Below are 18,510 nucleotides of genomic sequence, written 5' to 3' on the forward strand. Positions count from 1 at the left end.
TACATCTTTCCATATACATATAATATAGACACACTGGATTTTTCATTGAAGACCATCATTCCAAATGCTCATAGAAAGTGTCAGTTTTTCAAAAAATAATAAATGCTCTTGGTCCACTTCAGGTGGGGGCTTCACCTCTAAAAGAGGAATTTTTGGAAGTGTTGGAAAATTGGAAACAATGATGTGTGTTTCTTACGGGCGAATGGAAGATCTAGTGTTCTCAGGAGCAGCTACTGGAGATATTTTTATTTGGAAAGATATTCTACTACTAAAGACAGTGAAAGCTCATGACGGGCCTGTGTTTGCTATGTATGCATTGGATAAGGTATGGTGTATCTTCATCATTAGTTTTCTAAGATTATAAATTAGTCTGAGAAAGGCCCACACTAGCAGGATGCTTACTTATCTCTAAAACCTGTCCAAACTGGGAAGTAATTGGCATGAATGGAGAAGAGTACAAATATTTTAAAAATTACTTTCATTTATAATTATTTACGTGCAGCCTCTCTTTTCATATTCATTTTTCCCGGCTCTTACCCCTGAAAGTCCCTTAAGAAGTGTTGGGATAATGTACATACCCAGTAGCAGACGAGTCCTGAGAAATACTTCAATGTTCTCTTCCTCCTTTGTACACAATAAGCAAAGACCTTAAAGTACCAAATGGTTCGATTATTGTCCCACTCAATATGGTTGAGGTTTAGCTGATAACCAGTGTAGACAGGTTCAGCTTTAACAAGAGTGTTAGAGTGAAATCTTTTCTTTGCCAATATTAGTTTTTTCCAGAGAAACAAAACCAATAGGATATGCATACACATAAACAAAAAAGAGATTATAAGGAATTGATTCATGTGGTTATGGAGACTACAAAGTCCCACTGTGTCATCTGCAAGCTTGTAGACCCTGGAAAGCTGGTGGTGTAGTTGAGTGAGAGTCCAAAGGCCAGAGAACAGGGATGCCACTAGTGTACATCTCAGTCTGAGGGCGGGAAAATATGAGATGTCCCAGCTCAGTGAGTGAGACAGGACAGACAGGGATAAATTCCTCCTTCCTCTGCCTTTTGTTCCATTTAGGCTCTCAAAGAATTGGATGATGCTCACCCACAATGGGGAGGGCAGTCTACTTTATTGAGTCCATCAATTCAAATATGAATCTCGTCTAGAAATACCCTCACAGACAAATACAGAAATAATATTTAATCAGAGCACCCTGTGATCAAGTTGACACAAAATTAATCATCACACCTGCTGTGTTTCCACTTACGCTCTCCTTTGTCCTGCTCCATCCAGCTACCTTCCTGCCTTATGGTGTTGGTGTTTTCTAAAAAAAGATCACACTTATTAAAATACCTTGTTCAACCACTTTACCAGAAAAATCCATTTTTTATTCACTGCCAACTTGCTGGTGGCACCAGTTTGTCTGTACTCTCTGACTTTTGAACTTAAGTATAAGCTGCCCAACACAGCTAACTCAGTCAAGCCTCATTTTACATTTACCTGTTCCCAGGGAAATATGCTGATCCCATTACAGAAGTAGATTCTTGTTATACGTGCAACTACAATGGCTGTTTTTGTGGTCAGGCTATTTTTTACTGGCAAATTTGTTTTGGCTTAAGCTGTACGTTAGACAAAAGTAACGTAGAAAGCAAAATTTGTGTAGGCCTAGAAGTTGATGTACTATAACTAGTTTAAACTCTCTCATTGCTTGGTAAGTTAACCTGAAACATCATGGAAAATACAAGGATGTCACAATGTAATATACCAGATTTGAATTTAATTTGGAGATTGAGTCTCCCCTCCAAATCTGTCATGAGAATACAGGTATTTAATGTAAAAAAAACTTCAAAATATTATTTCCTTACGAACTTCATTGAAATAAAGGAAACTAAAAGTCTCCAAGGAAACAATGAATTACTTAGTATTTCTCATTTAAAAAAAAAAAAAAAAAAGGATTTTCCTAAGAGCAGTTGGTATATATAATGTGCCTGGAAGGAAAACTAGATAAGCCAGAAAATCATAAGCTCAGAATAAAAATAAGGATCGCCGTTTAGGAAAAACAAACAAACAAAAAACAAGTTAAACATTTTACTTTCCAGGTTTTATAAAAATTAATTTGGATTTTAATTATTATGGTCATTGATGTCCATTGAACAAAATAGGATAGTTTTGTTACATGAATTGCCTAAGTTGCTCTTAAAAAATAATGATGTTTTCTCCTGGAAGTAAATATCTCATTTTAAAATACTTAATAATCCTTTTTAATTGTGATGTCAATTCCAGTTCATTCAGTAGAAATAGCTGAGATACCAGAAAGTCTGCAAGGCTTTCATGTTCCTTAGGCATCCACATTGAGGTGAGGGATTGGGTACAGAAACAGCCATCCATGACCTAGGGTGCCAAGTGCCAACCAAATGTCTGAGGAGAGTGTAAAGAACACACATTGAGAATGTGCTTTATCTGCTAGAGAAGTAGGGAAGAGATGCTTCTAGGAAATATTATACTAATATTGTATTATCAAGTTTTCAGTCTCCTATGCTTAGGAAAAAAACACAGACAAAGTTGCTTTTCCCAAGGGGGTCCTCTTTTGAGGCCAGATGGGTAACTTGTCATTTTGATGTGTATTTAATCCTTCCCATGTGTGCCTTCACAGGGTTTTGTAACAGGTGGAAAGGATGGAATTGTGGAACTCTGGGATGATATGTTTGAGAGATGCTTGAAGACTTATGCCATTAAAAGAGCAGCATTGTCAACCAGCTCAAAAGGTGCCACCCACGAATATGTAATAGAAATCCTTCTTTTCATAGGAATGGAAAAGATGGTACCAAAATTCTTGGACAGCCATTACTAAATCAGTTCTCCTTCTGCATTTAGACCTCTCACTCTTAGTAGAAATATCAAGGATGATTGCCTACTATCTAGTACTTTTGAACTACAGAGGCAGAATATATTATGATTATGAGGTTTTTTGTTGTTCTTGTTCTACTAAATACAATATTTGCAATATTAAATACAATATTCCCCCCCCCCCCCCCGCCAACACACAGGCTTGCTTTTGGAAGATAACCCTTCAATTCGTGCCATCACTTTGGGACATGGACATATTTTGGTGGGAACCAAAAATGGGGAGATCCTGGAAATTGATAAAAGCGGCCCAATGACACTACTTGTTCAGGTACTGTGTACATATTCTAACGCACAGTTCCCATCAGAGCTGGGACTAGGGTGTGGCGAGGGGTCCGTTTAGCGTGTGTTGTTGAAGTAGGCACTTAGTCTCAGGATCACATAACTGCTGTGTTAATGACCTATTGCCTTATAACAATTTGCCAGTGGACTTAGGAGCTTAAAACAATACACATTTATTATGTTAAGGTTCCTCTGCATCAGGAGTCTGAGCATTGCTTAGCTAGGTCCTCTGCTTAAAGTTTTACAAGACTACAGTAAGGTCAGTGCTGCATTCTTATCTGAGGCTCACCCAAGGAAGGATCTGCCTCCAGGATCACTCAGGTTGTTGGCAAAATTCATGTCCTTGTGGTTGTAGGACTGAGGGCTGCATTTCTTGCTGGCTATTGGCCAAAGGCCACCTACAGCTGCTAGAGGCTGCACACAGTTCCTCGCCACATGGGATTCCCCAGCATGGCTGCTTGCTTCCTTGAAGCCACCACAGTCTTATGTGACATAATCTTATCAGATACATGTAATCATGAACATCCCACCTCTTTGCCCTATTTTATTGGTTGGCAAATAGATCATGCTATACTCAAAAGGAGGTGATTACACAGGAGTGAAAACCAGGACGACCATGAGGGTCACTTCACGAATGTGTCCACTAGTCTTCCCTTTGGCCACAATTATTACTGTCCCTACCACATGCAGAGTACATCCTCCCCACTGAGGGTCCCCAAGAGTGTTATCCCATCACAGTATCTGTTCAAAGTCCATGTCTCGATCAAGTCCAGATGTGGAGGAGGATCCTTAGGTATATTTCTTCTTGATCTGTCAATCTGTAAAACCATCAGGACAAATTATTTTCTCGACTCATACCAAATATACAAGTGTCTCCTAAGTTTTTTTTGCCTTGTTCTAGTTTCAGCCTTGATGCATATAAACACCTGAACTACTTCTTACCCTCCCTCTCCCCTCAAGAGTTATATTCAAGTAAAATCACACTAAAATAAACATCAACAGAATCCTCAAAGATCAATGAAGTGATTAAAATCTCACTTGCCGGGGTGGGACTCCGTGGAGGTGATAGTCCCGTCCATTTTGGTGATGGACAAACCTTATTTATACATGGAAGAGGCTCGGGTAGTGTTGAGGGTGCAATTTCAGAAGGTGGAGTAAAAAGAATACACACTGATTATATAAGATTCAGGACTCCTGTGAGTCCAATGGAGAAGCTTCACCTCTTTCTCCTACAAACTTGCTATATTAGAGATGAACCCCCAAATCCTACTGAGAGTGGCTGTCTGATTTGCTACATCCTTGGGAACAGATCTGTATACCCACCATGGTTCACAACACTATGAGGTGTTAAAAATGCATGTGCCCAAGCTCCACTCAGGATATCCTGCATAAGAATGTGTTTAAAAAATAATTCTTTGTTAAAAAAAGAAAAAAGAATTCTTCGTTAAAAACAAACCTCAAAAACTCTATAGCTGATTGTGCCAGGTGGCCAGGACTGAGAATACTCTACAGGTACGACCATGCAGTCGGACTTCTCTATTCTCCAGCTGATCTTGAGTTTGTTGTTTTCCTCTAAATGAATTTCTTTGTCTTTCCGGTCATGACTATTTAATCTTATTGAAAAATGCTTATTTCTTTCTAATCCCCAAATGTTTGAGATTTTAACTTGTTTGCATACATGTTTATATTGCTAAAAATTTTTTCAGTTCCATACACTGATTTAAATAATAGAATAAGATATAAGCTCTAAGTTTTCTAATTAAAAAAATATTATAATTGAGCTTAGTTCATTTCAATATGTTTTAAACTTGAAAATAAAAGCTTTTGACCTTTTCATTCTCTATAATTCTGTTCTTTCCCATATTTCTTTCAATTGTTCTAATAAAAGTAGCCACAGGTACTGTTTATTGAGCACCTACTGTGTGTCAGGCAGTACTGTTGTACAAAATTTATTTCTTCACAACAGATTTGCTCAGTTGAAATTGTTTTTTAGATGAGGGACCCAAAGCCCAGTAAATTGCCCACCACCCTAGGCTAAGAACTGCCGAGCTGGGGCTCTGACCAAGGTTTGTCAGATAACAGAGCCTTTCCTCTTTCGCTCCACCAGGCTGTTCTCCAGATGTCTCTTAGCATGGAGACTGCCGGAGAGCCATATAGAAGGCATGGCCTCCTGGGCTACGGGCAGGCAGTAAAGCTGCTGGAACCTTTAGAAAAAATGTTGGTTACTGCCATCTTGTCTCCTTATACTTGTACTGATTTTTTTCTTCTCTGTCAACATCTCTCTTTCCTCTTCTTGTCTATCACTCATTTGCCATTTCCCCCTAAGCAGAACTAAGTAGTTCAATTGAATCAGCGTTTGTTGGGCTCCTGCTGAGATCAGCCCTGTGTCAAATGCTGTACACAAGTGGAATAGGGCTTCCTGTCCTTTTGGGGCTCACGGTCCTGCTCCAAGAGAGGATAGATGCAGAGAGAAAGTTTAGGAACAGGTGGCGTGATTAAGACCATCCACTGTCCTGCTATGAGAAGATATGAGAACCACTTTGCCCGGTAGCATGGCAACTCAGTGTCATTTGGAATAAATTGCTTATTTTTTAAGAGAAGGAAGGGTGTGTTGGGGGACGAGTTGAGTTCTGAAATTCCCATTGTATATTCTTTGAATATAATCAGCTCTCAGTTATGCAGCTATTTACTGCCAACTTTACGGGTGGTCAGAAGGAAGGTAAGATTCCAAGCCCCTTCCCATACCACTCGAGATACGTCCAGCCTGTCTTGCTCATTGTCCATTCCTATGTTATATAGAAATTTGATCCTGTTAGATTAGGAAAATACCATGTTTAAGTCAGTATACAAGGCAGCAGTTTGAAAGGGTCTCAGAGCCACACATCTCCGTCCTCAGGCAAACTGCAAAAGGGACTTGGTCTGGGAAAGGGCTCCAAGCAGATCCACCCTGGGGAAAAATCAGAGTTGACACCTGACCCATTCTCTGACCATAATCTTTGGGGTGGGGGGCTTCTGAAAGAAAGAAAAGTAGAAATCTGGGGATGTACTTAATAGTGTAGTTAAATAAATAAATTCAAAGACAGTATCTCCATCCTTGGCCCTTCTCAGATATTTGAATGTCAGCTCTATTTGGAACTTTGTATCTTCTGCCAAATTACTGTTTTGCTCAGTTTCCCTGTTCAACCAGAATCATCCAGTTTCTCATCAGAAAGCCACCTGTTCCCACAAGCATTCCAAGTACAAACACCTTTCTGATGCCTTTGTATAGTCTTTCTTTTTGCTTTATAAGCAAAGCCTCTTTCTAAGTAGCCACCAAAAGAAATTCGGTGAACAGTCTGGTCTGTTCTATTGTTCTGTGCACTAATCTATCCTTTACATTTTTTATTGAGTGATAAATTGTAGGAATTAGAGTAATTTTCTCCCTAATTGTTCATTTTTTTTAAAACACTTTCATCTCATAATTTCTAAGCCAGTTTAGGTGTGTTTGTGATAAGATACAGGTATATGGAATTGGTCCAATGTCTATTAAGCACTGTTCAGTTTCCTGATATTCACTGTACAGGATAATTTGTGAACAAACACTAAACCTGAGTTATTCCTAGGACACTTGATATGAAAACTGAGCTCTCTTTATTTTTGTTTGCCAAATACTATGCAGTCAAAGAACTAATATTGAATTAAATTAACAAGAATATCACTGTCTAATTCCTCTGACAGAGATAGGTGCTACCTACATCTTTTAGAACGTGGGCTCATTCATAAAGGTGTTCTGTGTCATGATAAAGCTGTTTTACAAGTGTATGTGTCCCTTTAGATACTATGTTAGCTTGATATCAAGCCAGAGGATAAAATGCGGGTATTTTATTATTCACCCAGATGTTTCTAAAAGGAAAGATATTTGACATCATATATACAAAACATGAGCAGCGAGTCCATGTTTTGCTTTAGCATCATGTAGGTCCAGCCTTAGATTCAAGTTCAGATGAAAATAATTATTCAGTGCATTCATTGTGGCTCAGGGAAGCTACACCGTGTGTTTATTCATATTTGAACCTGTTTAGGATACTCTCGGCTGGGTGTGCAGCCCCGTGCGGCAGGAGGGCTAGCCAAGAAGCGTGAACTGAGTTGATATCGCCTTGTTTCCCTTCCCGCAGGGACACATGGAAGGGGAAGTATGGGGGCTGGCTGCCCACCCTCTCCTGCCCATCTGTGCAACGGTGAGCGATGATAAAACGCTTCGGATCTGGGAATTATCTTCCCAGCACCGGATGCTGGCGGTACGAAAACTCAAAAAAGGTACACGATCTCACCTTACACATCTGTAAACATATTTGCCAACAACAGAATGTGTTGTGTTCATTCATTGACTAATGTTTACTGAGCGGGCCTGCTACGTGCCCCCACGTACGCTGGGTAACGGGAATTCAGTGTTTGTTGCTACAGATACAAATTCCAGAAAACTGGCCTGGTCTATTATTTCCTCCATTTTTCTTGCACTGCACAGACATTTGCCACCTGGGGGCAATATGTCCTTCTTCTTCTCATGGAGAGCTGTGGGAGTCTGTTGAAACCTAGCAGCTTGTAAGGAACGCTGTTTCCTCTTTATGCTAACAGTCTCTACAACTGATTTTATTATTGAAAATCAAAAGTCAGTTTTATAGAACAACAAATAGTATCAGGAATTGAGTAAATATGTATTTAATGCCCTTCACCACTAGAACAAAGAGGTATACAAAGAAGTGCAAATTCAGCAAACATTTATTGAGTGGCTTCTGTGTGTCAGGGACCGGGGCTCCCAAGATCCCAGAGATGGACAAATTCAAACAGAGTGCCAGTAACAGATGGTCCGTTCAAATAGGGCGATTTGAGAAGAGTCTAAAAATTGGGACCATTTGTTAAAGGGGGCGGAGAGGGTGTTGAGGAATGACCAGGGACAGTACAGCACCACACAGGTGGTAGCTACCAGGTACCTTCATCTGCCCTGGGCCTGAAGGGGCAAGAGGAGAGAGCAGGGCTGGAACCCTGAAAGTGAGAGCCATGTGAGATGACAGGCCGGACCAGAGCTGGAACCCTTGGCCCAGGGATGCAGCCAGTGCCCAGTGACCCCACAAGGGAGGCAGCTAGGGGGGTACATACCCCAAATCCCTGTTCCCCCTTCCTTCCTCACTCTCTTGAGTCTCCCATTTGTGATCCCCCTTGGCCAGACGCAGTCAGAAGCCAGAGGGCAAGGGAGGGCATGGATGCCATCCGCACAGGCCAGCGGAAGGCAAAGAGCAGGGCGGAGAGCGGCTGTGGAGAGACAAATGAAAGATGTCTGGCACAGGCACGCTTGTGTGGAGGCTCAAGAGAAGGCCTGCTGCCAGGGACAGCTTCAGCGCGGAGAAACCCGAGAACTGAGGCTCAGGGCGTTTGTGAGAGTTTGCAGGAAAGGATGAGATTGGGGTCTGACCCCCAGATATTTGTATGAGGCAGTTTTACACAGAGAGAGACATGGAGACTCTATGGCAGGGAATAAAATGACAAAAGATGTCAAGACAACAGGAACGGAGATGGTGGCTGGTCCTGTAGAGCCCGTGACTGCTAGCAGTCTGCGTTTGGTCTTCATGGGGACCTAAGGAGTAAGGCCGTTATTGTTACCACTTACAGATGAGGAGACTGAGGCACAGAGGACTAAGGCTGTTTGCCTGAAATTGCACAGCTGGTGGGTGATTGAAACTGAACTCAAACCCCAACAGGGTGGCTTCTGAGAGCACAGCTGTGGCACTGCCTAAGGCTGCTTTTCTCCACCTTTTGCCTTTCTTTACAGTGGACTTGGGGCCTTAGTAAGCAGTGGGGCCGGGATTCAAACCCAGGTCTGACTCCGAAGCCCCGTACTCTTACCCACCACAAGACTGAATCATTTGACCACTGATTTATACCGGGAAAATTATATACCAGGACCTCCTTGTGAGTGACTTCAACATCAGACATTGGACTTTATCCACCGGGTTGAAAATTAGTTTGAAAGAACAACTGCTCGCATATCTTAGACGGAATGATCATTCAACCCCGTTTGTAGCGGTTGTCCTGGTGTAATTATTAATAGCTCTCCCTTCCATTCTGAGAAATGTCCTGGTTTGTACAACAAAGTGTACAGTTAACCTAATCTTGATGACTCTCCTCAAGGGCAGGCTTGTCTTTTGTTCTCTCGGCCCCAGCACCATGGATGACTCACAGTACATAAATAACTTGTTGCTAGCTGAGTGAATGAATGAAGATGTAATTTAGATAAGGCAATTTGAAGTTACTGGTAGCTTTCAGCACATCATCAACAGTGATGGAGGGGCGTGTGCGGAAGCTGAGTTTGGAATGCCTTAACGCAAGGCTGTGTGACTATCCCATCCCCGGGGCTGTGCTCACCAAAGTCTTGACAATAAGAAGAGAGGGTGGGGCGGGGGAGGGTGAGGAATATTCTTAAACAGGATTCCTACTGGACACCCACACACATAGAGTCCACACTCATTCAGAATGTCTCCCTGTGACCCTGCAAAGCAGTGGAAAATACTGCTCATGTGGCACTGGCAGCCCATACTGTTTAGTTTAGTAGATACCTTTTGAGAGTGTGTCATCCTTGACAGAAGAGGCAAGGTAAAATCTTTCTAGAATTATGCATTAGGATCCATGGATCAAAGACTTGGAGTGACAACAGTCTCACTAATTCTCTAAAGCAAGTTTTGTGTGTAAGGCATGATACCCAAAACACAGTTTCTAGAAAGTGAATTCCGGAATTCCCATTCTTAAGTATCATCTCTTTTCTTGGGAACGAAGATACTGGTTTCACTGATCTTTCACTCCTTTCCCCCATTCACTCTCATGGTCTTTTGAAAATCCCAGCTATTCAAGTAGTTAAGAAATAAAAGGATAAACCTTAAAGAAGTAGAAAACGTTTTGTTTAGTGGGTTGTTGTTGTTATTGTTTTAGCATTCTGATCAATATCCTTGGGTTTGAAGGGAAGATATGTTCTAAATTACAAAGTTTTAGTTCTTCTCACAAATATATTAAAGACACAGTCCCGTGCCTATGCATAATGCACATGTGCAAATATCTCCCTCTCTTCATTGAGTTTGTTTGATAATAGAATCATGGTAACAACCGTTCTTTGTGGATTCTTTTCTAGGTGGAAGATGCTGTGCCTTCTCCCCTGATGGGAAAGCCTTAGCAGTTGGCTTAAATGATGGCAGTTTCCTGGTCGTAAATGCTGACACTGTTGAAGATATGGTCTCCTTCCATCACAGAAAAGAAATGATCTCTGATATTAAATTTTCAAAAGGTGAAGACTACAGCAGAAACTTTCTAGAATATGCTGGGACAAAAATTTGTAAGAGTGGACTATTTGAATACTTCCTTGACCTTTTCCCCATTTTGAACTAAGCTCCTGGAAGTAAATTTCTGTATAAAACATTTTGGTGTTAACTGCCCATTTTCTTTATAGATACAGGAAAATACCTTGCTGTGGCATCCCACGATAACTTTGTGGATATTTACAACGTACTTACAAGCAAACGGGTTGGCATCTGTAAAGGTGCTTCCAGTTACATTACACATATTGACTGGGACTCAAGAGGTAAAGTATATTGTGGCTTTTAAATTATAATTTTTGTTTTAAAAACGTCAATATCTATTCATATATTGTTTCCAAATAAGATAGTTGAGTTTTAGAGAAAAACAGAATGGAGAACCTACAACAAATATAAATGACCGTAATTTTACAACCCAGGGGTACCTGTTGTTAACATTTTGAGTAGTTTTTCTGTCTTATTACTAGTACTACAGCTATTACTATTAATTCAAGCCATTGAGTTTTAAGACCTTTGAAGATACAGGATGCCTTCACTTACCCTAGCGAGCCAGTCCTTCACCTTTGGGTTCAGCACTCTGTGTCCTTGCCTTGCATCTCCTCCTCCCCATTTTCCCTTTTCCTATCAATGTTCCACCTCTCAGAGAACTGCCCAAGAGGTCACCACAATTTTCACCTTCCGACAGAGGTAGAGAGCTACATTCAGCTCACCTGAAATTACCCTGCTCTCCAAAACTCCCGGCCGACCCCCTACTTCCTCCAAGTCACTCCCATAACAAATCTAGTTTCTACCATGTTTGAAGTATTAAAGCCAGAAAATCTGGATGATTCAGAAGTAAGACACAGTTCCTACAGTTCTCCACAAGAGTTTATAAGTTCATTGAAATACAGGCATCCAAATGGTAAGGCATGGGAACGAGAAGCAGTGAGTCACAGGGAAGTGGCATGCAGGGCCTCTGAATGGGCCATGTCAGCATTAAGCACCCGGTGTGGAGCATGATTATTATAGGGTGGGTCACTTTTAGATCTCATCCCAGTAACTTGGCTGAAGTTAGAGTTTGGAGTAGGCATCTAGGAATGGGCAGCATCCCAGCTTTCAAAGTTTTAGTTGACTGTGATAGGAAAGCACCAAGCCCAATGGTGTTCAGAGGAAAGAGCTCACAAGGGAATCCATGGAGGAGGAAAGAGCTCACAAGGGAATCCATGGAGCCTCATGGAAGCAATGTCCTTTGAGAGGGATCTTGAAAGATAAGTAGAAGTTCACCAGACGGTGAATTCTAGGATGAGCATTCCAGGCTCAGAAGGAATATGACATGTCAAGACAGGAGGTGGGAAGAACTGGGGAGATTAAGAAATAGTGAGTAATGTTGAGTGGCTGAGGGCACAAAGCTAGAGGAATGTGGAGAGACAGACCAGGACAGAATGCAAAGGAACCTTTACGTCATGCTAGGGAGCTGAGCCCTGAACTTTATCCTGGAGGTATTAGGTAACTCTAAGGGATCTAGAGTGGGGCATTCCTTGCCACCTTGGGGAGGACGAATAAGCCTGGAGTTGGGAAGCAACTAAAATCAGCCAGGAGAAAGAGGTGCTGAGGGCCTCAACCAAAAAGAGATTATTTCAGAGTTGCCAGAATTTGCTTCAAGTGTTTTTTGAAGTGCTAGCCATAGACAGACAGATCCTTCTGCTAGGTGGGTATGCATTTATGACTGTACTTGCTGCCCTAGAATATTTGGACTTTAATTGAGCCTTACAACCTGTAGGCGTTTTATGTAGCACAATAGACGAAAGTGTGCCATTTATTGTAAGGTGTAATTCCCAGCCAGGACAAAGGGAGATCAGATAAGTCCCTCTCACTTTCATGTCAGAGCCCTGCCAGACACAGGGCCGAGGGCCCCGGCTGGCATCTGTGAGCAGGGAGGATGCTGGTGGTCTGAGAGTCCTCTAGGAAGCAGTGAGGCGGAGGGGTAGAGGGAGACACTTGCTTCTCAGCACCACCCCCTTCCCCATTTTGGATGTTCTCTGCTTTATTGTTTAAAAAAAAAAAAAAAAAGTGCTTTCCCCCTGTGTAATCTCTTGCTAACATCCCTATTTATGCCATTGTGGGAGGAGGGTTTAGAACAGTCAGGGCCAGCCTTATGCATTCATAGAATAGAGTGCGGAGCATTTTGTTGGGAATCCAACACCCACAGGCTATGTGGCACAACATGTGAAATCCCACCATTACAGTGACCATTGGGGGTAGGCTACATTCAACTATTATTTACATGTTATAATTATTTCCGAGAGAAAATGGGACATAGGAAGAATAAATTTCAGTTGGGAAGATTTTTTATACTAGTTTCAATTGTGGTAAACACACACAAAATTTACCACTTAACCATTTTATTTATTGAAGTTCGATTTGCCAACATATAGTATAACACCCAATGCTCATCCCGTCAAGTGCCCCCCTCAGTGCCCGTCACCCAATCACCCCCACCCCCCCACCCTTCTCCCCTTCCACTACCCCTTGTTCGTTTCCCAGAGTTAGGAGTCTCTCATGTTTTGCCACCCTCTCTAATTTTCCCCATGTTTAAATGTACGCTTCAGTGGCATTAGCTGCAACCATATTGTTGTGCAACCATCATCACCACCCTCCTCTGTAAATCATCTTGTGAACCGACACTCTGTACCCATCAAACAGTAACTCCCCTCTTCCTGTTCTCCCAGCCCCCACTAACCTCCATTCTATTCTATGTCTCTGAGTTTGACTACTCTAGGTATCTCACGTAAGTGGAATCATATAGTATTGGGGTTTTTAAAAAAAAGATTTTTTTCATTCATTTTAGAGAGAGAGAGGGAAAGAACATGAGTGAGGTGAGGAGCAGGCAGCAGGGGAGAATCTCTAGCAGATCCCCCCAACCCCCCCACCTCACCCACCTTAACACCCCCACACACACACTGCTGAACACAAAGCCCGAAGCAGAGCTAGATCTCAGGACCCTGAGATCATGACCCAAGCTGAAATCGAGTCAGATGCTCAACCAATTGAGTCACCCAGTGCCCCCAGTATTTTTTTGGTAACTAATTTATTTCACCTAGTATAATGTCCTCAAGATTAATCCATATTGTAGCATGGGTCAGAATTTCCTTCCTTTTTAAAGCTGAATAATACTCCACTGTATATATAGATTACATTTTGTCTATACGGTCATCCATCGACGGACACCTGGGTTGCTTCCAACTTTTAGTTATTATGAATAATGCTGCTATGAACGTGGGTGTACTAGACTCTGCTTTTAATTATTTGGGGGTCTGTACCCAGAAGGGGAATTGCTCAGTAAGATGGTGATTCTATTTTTAATTTTTTGAAGAACCACCATACTGTTTTCCACAGCAGCTGCACCACTTTACATTCTTACCAACAGGGCACAAGGGTTCCAGTTTCTCTACATTCTCACCAGTACTTGTTATTTTCTGGGGGCTTTTTTAGTGAGGAGATCTTTTTTTTTTTAATTTTTTTATTTATTTATGATAGTCACAGAGAGAGAGAGAGAGAGAGAGAGAGAGAGAGGCAGAGACATAGGCAGAGGGAGAATCAGGCTCCATGCACCGGGAGCCCGACGTGGGATTCGATCCCCCGTCTCCAGGATCGCGCCCTGGGCCAAAGGCAGGCACCAAACCACTGCACCACCCAGGGATCCCAGATCTTTTTTATAGTAGCCATCCTTATAGGTATGAGATGGTATCTTATTGTAATAGGTTCTTATTTGCATTTTGGGAAGTTTTCTTTTAATTCTGCAAATGTGTAGACTCAGTGTAAAATGCTAGGGGATATAAAGAGGTGTAAGTCTTAGATGGAAAGAGCACTTGGCCCGGATCAGTGGGTCGCAACCACGTAGATGCCTATGTGACAGTCTTTATAAAGGCCCTCAGTGTGGAGCCATCACACCACTTCCATAATTCTGCTCTAAGCCAGCCTCTGTGATCCAGCTGGAGCTCAGGGTGATAGACGAGGTCCTGGGAGTAAGGAGGCTGAGGTCTTTGAAAAGCCTCCTTGTCTCTTGTCCTAGGCGGCCCCTTGGTTAGCTGAGAGCATCAGATCAAACGTTTTCTATGGACAGAGAGGAGAATAGAGTGTTTTCAGGGTGGGGTTCTACTATCCAGAGAATAAGTGCAGGTAGGCCCGTGGATCTTCCCTGGTCTGACTCCAAGGTGATTGCTGTGACATGTGTGTCACGTTGGTATGCTTGGGCTCGTGATACCCCAGTTCCCCAAATGCCTGACCTCAGGAATGTGCCATACTGCCTCAAAACCAACCTAGCTTTTCACGGTGGGGCCTCGAGGGTCTGGCAAGGGTAGAGAGCAGAATTCAGAAGCAGGGTTCCTTTTCATTCCTTTGATCTTGTCAAAAATAGTGAACACATTTGCCAGAGCCAGCTGGCCTGTCAGGGGCGGGGGATGCGCAGTCAGCAGCCACTGCAGCCTTTCGTGTCCATGGCAACCACCGGTCCTAGGAAACCAAAAAGCGCATCAGGCTTTTGCAGAAATATCAGCTACCCCTGAATGAAAGCTCCTGTACAGAATGCTTAAGAAAGGAAAAAAAAAAAAAAAGGTGGAGAGAGAGAAAATATGGAAGAGTATTTTCTGGCTGATACTAGTTCGTTTCAAGAAACATCAGGATTGCAAGATTTTGACCAGTGAACAGTTTGGGTCATAATAGAACTCTCCTTGTCATTTTCATTGCAAGTGGTCTGATACATTTGGTACATTTAGTATGAATTTCGGGACTCTTCTTTTTGATTGTTTTATTTATTCCTGAGAGATGCAGAGAGAGGCAGAGACATAGGTAGAGGGAGAAGCAGACTCCCTGTGGGGAACCTGATGCAGGACTCGATCCCAGGACCCTGAACTGAAGGCAGTTGCTTAACCACTGAGCCACCCAGCTATGGGACTCTTCTAACTTGTAAATTGTTTAGCAACAGGGATGATGGATGTGAATCATTTTGTGGATTATATAGCTCTATACACCTGCAGGGCGTGTGGTTTCCTCTATACCTGCTTAGTAGCAAGGACATCTGGCTCTTCAGCTCTCTTCCTCCTTGTGAGTAGAGTTTCTAAATGAATAAAAATGTGCAGATTCTGAGAGCACAGGGTTATTGTTACTAAGGGGCAACTATACGTGGATTATACAGTTTTTTTGCTCTTCTTTCCAAGCTTATATGACAGCAGAAGGCAGCAGAAAAAAAGAGTGGTGACCTAAATATTTCCTCTATGCTTAAAGAAAAGAGTAATAACCACAGTAAAGAATAGGGTAGGGGGAGGAATCACACCCATAATTCCACTTTCCTAACACAAGAATAGTTGCGGTTTTTAAAAAAATTTCTTCATATCCTTGGCTGCAAGGAACTCAGGCCCACTCAGCTTACATTTTTTTAAACAATAATAAAGAATGAGCTTATTGGGAAGATTTGGGGATAGCTCGGAGAATCTAAAAGCAGGAAGCAGTGTCTCCTGAGGAACTGGCTTTAGGAATGAACCAGAAAACCAAACCGGCACCTCTCCCCTCTTCTCTCCTCTCCTGCTCCAAGGCAGATCATTTCATTGTCCACTGCTGTCATCACTCTAATGTCTGCTTTTGGCCCCTCCCCCTGCCAGGCAACTTTCCTTATTCATTTGTTTGTGGTCCACTCAGTTGCCCCCAAATGCCACCCTCACTTCCAAAGTCCACATCTCATCCCAGCAAGGCACCCACTGATTGGGTCTCCTAGATTCTAAGTTCCCAGGAGAGAGGATGTCATCTCCAGCCTGGCCCCTCCTGGGTCAGTGTCCTCCTCCAGAGAGCAAACACGACCACAGGAGTCCAGCTCCCAGTGGGGGGTGGTTCTTAGGGAAGGACATGAGCTAGGTTGGTACCCCATAGGCATTATGTGCAGTTGCAGCACTTCTGGTGCTTGTCTCCTGTGTTTAGGTGAAAGGGGGGGAGGAGGTTAGGGGGTGGGGGTGACTGGGTGGCGGGCACTGAGGTGGGCACTTGACGGGATGTGCACTGGGTGTTATTCTGTATGTTGGCAAATTGAACACCAATAAAAAATAAATTTATTATTAAAAATTTTTTCTAATAACCCTGCAGTCATGAAGTGCTTCACTAAACTGTTCTAATAATTTTGGGGTGTTCCTTAAGTAAAATATTATCTTTGAAACTATGGTGTAAATTGTTAGGATTATCTGGAAATTACAGTTCTTTTGGAGTTCTCTTGCTATTTAGATGGCCAGAAGTCATCTAAAATTAGCCACTGAATCAAAGGAGATTTTCACTGAATCCTTTGATTCTTTTTCCAGATCATTTGTTATTTGCACTTCCTCTTGAGAATCCTAAAAAAAATCCTTAAAAAAATATAGGTCTGTTTAATTCATTGGAAAAAACTGATTATTCACCTTCTTGTAATACCAAATAGCCTCAGCTAATTTAACTACCTTTTTTTTTTTTCTCGTTTATGTATGTTCAGCCACAAGTTCAGAGAAATGTACCCCTTTCAAAGGAAACTTCTTCAAATTCACTTGCTCCTCATGGCCAAGGCCTCTTATCACCATATTATAACCCAACAAATTAGGAAAAATTAAGGTTTTTCAGTTACACAATTGGAGAGCCTTATTTTTAATTCATCACTGAGAAACAGTCTCCAGAAGATTAGCCAAACCAGATTGCCAAGCCAGGTGGTTGCCACCTAAGCATTAAAGAGCATGATAGGAGCCACAAAGTTCTTATTTTGGTATTACATTTGCAGGAAAGACATTTCAAGACTACTAGATGTACAGGGTTATGGGGAAAAAGCAGGTGTAGAAATGGTATGATGTAAATATACACAGAATTATTTACAGATGAGATATTAGGACATTTGAGGTTTGCTTTGGAATTATCTGGTGAAGGCCTGAGTGAAGGCTCACAGAACAGGGTTGGCCATGTGCTGATAACTATTGAAGCTGAACATTTGGGCACGTGGGGGTTCTTTATACTCTTCTTATTTCTACATGTGTTTGAAATGTTCTGTGATTTTAAAATTCTGAAAAATTACTAGAGTCTGTATCTTTTGAGTCATTTAAATTTCAAGCCATAAAGGATTAGCGAGATGTTAAGAGGAGAATCAGGGTGTCTAATCTTCTTCAACATTAATCAAATTGAATCCAACATTTTAATTTTATATCAGACTGAAAGACCATTTTTGCTTAAAACTTTGTTTTGGGAAAATCTTGGATTTCTTTACACATTTTCAAGTCAGGTAAGGGAGGAGGAGGAGTATTTATAGGTTGTTTTATGCATCCTTATCTTCCAGTTTCTAAACTTTAAAGGACAAATTGAGAATTTTGGCCTGGGTAAGTGTGGATGCTTGCCACAACGTTCTCACTTCTGATGCCATAGTTCTTGCCAATGCAGTTTCCTTTTATTGCACACTTGTGCAACCAGGAAAACGAGCAAAATACCTAGATTTTGTCAAGCTTTTGAAAAATAGGTACTTCCTTGCAACAGAGTAAAACATAACAGGCTTGATTCTTTTTGTTGTTGTTGCTTTTAAAGATTTTATTTATTTGGGGCACCTGGGTGGCTCAAGTGGTTGAGCGTCTGCCTTCGGCTCAGGGCATGATCCTGGGGTCCTGGGATGGAGTCCCACATGGGGCTCCCTGCAGGGAGTCTGCTTCTCCCTCTGCCTAAGGTCTCTGCCTTTCTCTCTGTGTCTCTCCTGAATAAATAAAATCTTTTAAAAAAGATTTTTATTTATTTATAACAGAGAGACTGACAGAGCACGAGTCGGGGTGGGGTGAGGGCAGGAATCCGGCAGAGGGAGAGGGAGAAGCAGACTCCCCACTGAGCAGGGAGCTAATGAGGGGCTCTATCCCAGGACCCTGGGATCATGACCTGAGCCAAAGAAAGATGCTTAACCAACTGAGCACCCAGGCACCCAAGCAGGCTCGATTCTATGAGGGATGTGCAAGGTCGGATCTGATGAGGTCCGCATG

At 42.1% G+C, this 18,510-nt stretch overlaps 1 protein-coding gene across 8 annotated transcripts in view; it reads left to right on the plus strand.

Annotated features, from left to right (window-relative positions):
• EML6 (EMAP like 6) overlaps positions 1-18,510 on the plus strand; it is a 270,058-nt gene that overhangs the window by 195,677 nt on the left and 55,871 nt on the right. For all 8 annotated transcript variants that reach the window (XR_012003469.1, XR_012003468.1, XR_012003467.1 and 5 more), the window contains exons 19-24: positions 123-325; positions 2,647-2,758; positions 3,041-3,168; positions 7,334-7,475; positions 10,336-10,488; positions 10,651-10,782. Coding sequence is in view for 5 of the 8 variants with exons in the window: in XM_072768387.1 (XP_072624488.1) it covers positions 123-325; positions 2,647-2,758; positions 3,041-3,168; positions 7,334-7,475; positions 10,336-10,488; positions 10,651-10,782 (870 nt within the window). In the remaining 3 variants the exon portion in view is untranslated. The remainder of the gene's footprint in view (positions 1-122; positions 326-2,646; positions 2,759-3,040; positions 3,169-7,333; positions 7,476-10,335; positions 10,489-10,650; positions 10,783-18,510) is intronic.

Source organism: Canis lupus, chromosome 11 (genome assembly GCF_048164855.1).
Source record: "Canis lupus baileyi chromosome 11, mCanLup2.hap1, whole genome shotgun sequence".
NCBI lineage: Eukaryota > Metazoa > Chordata > Mammalia > Carnivora > Canidae > Canis > Canis lupus.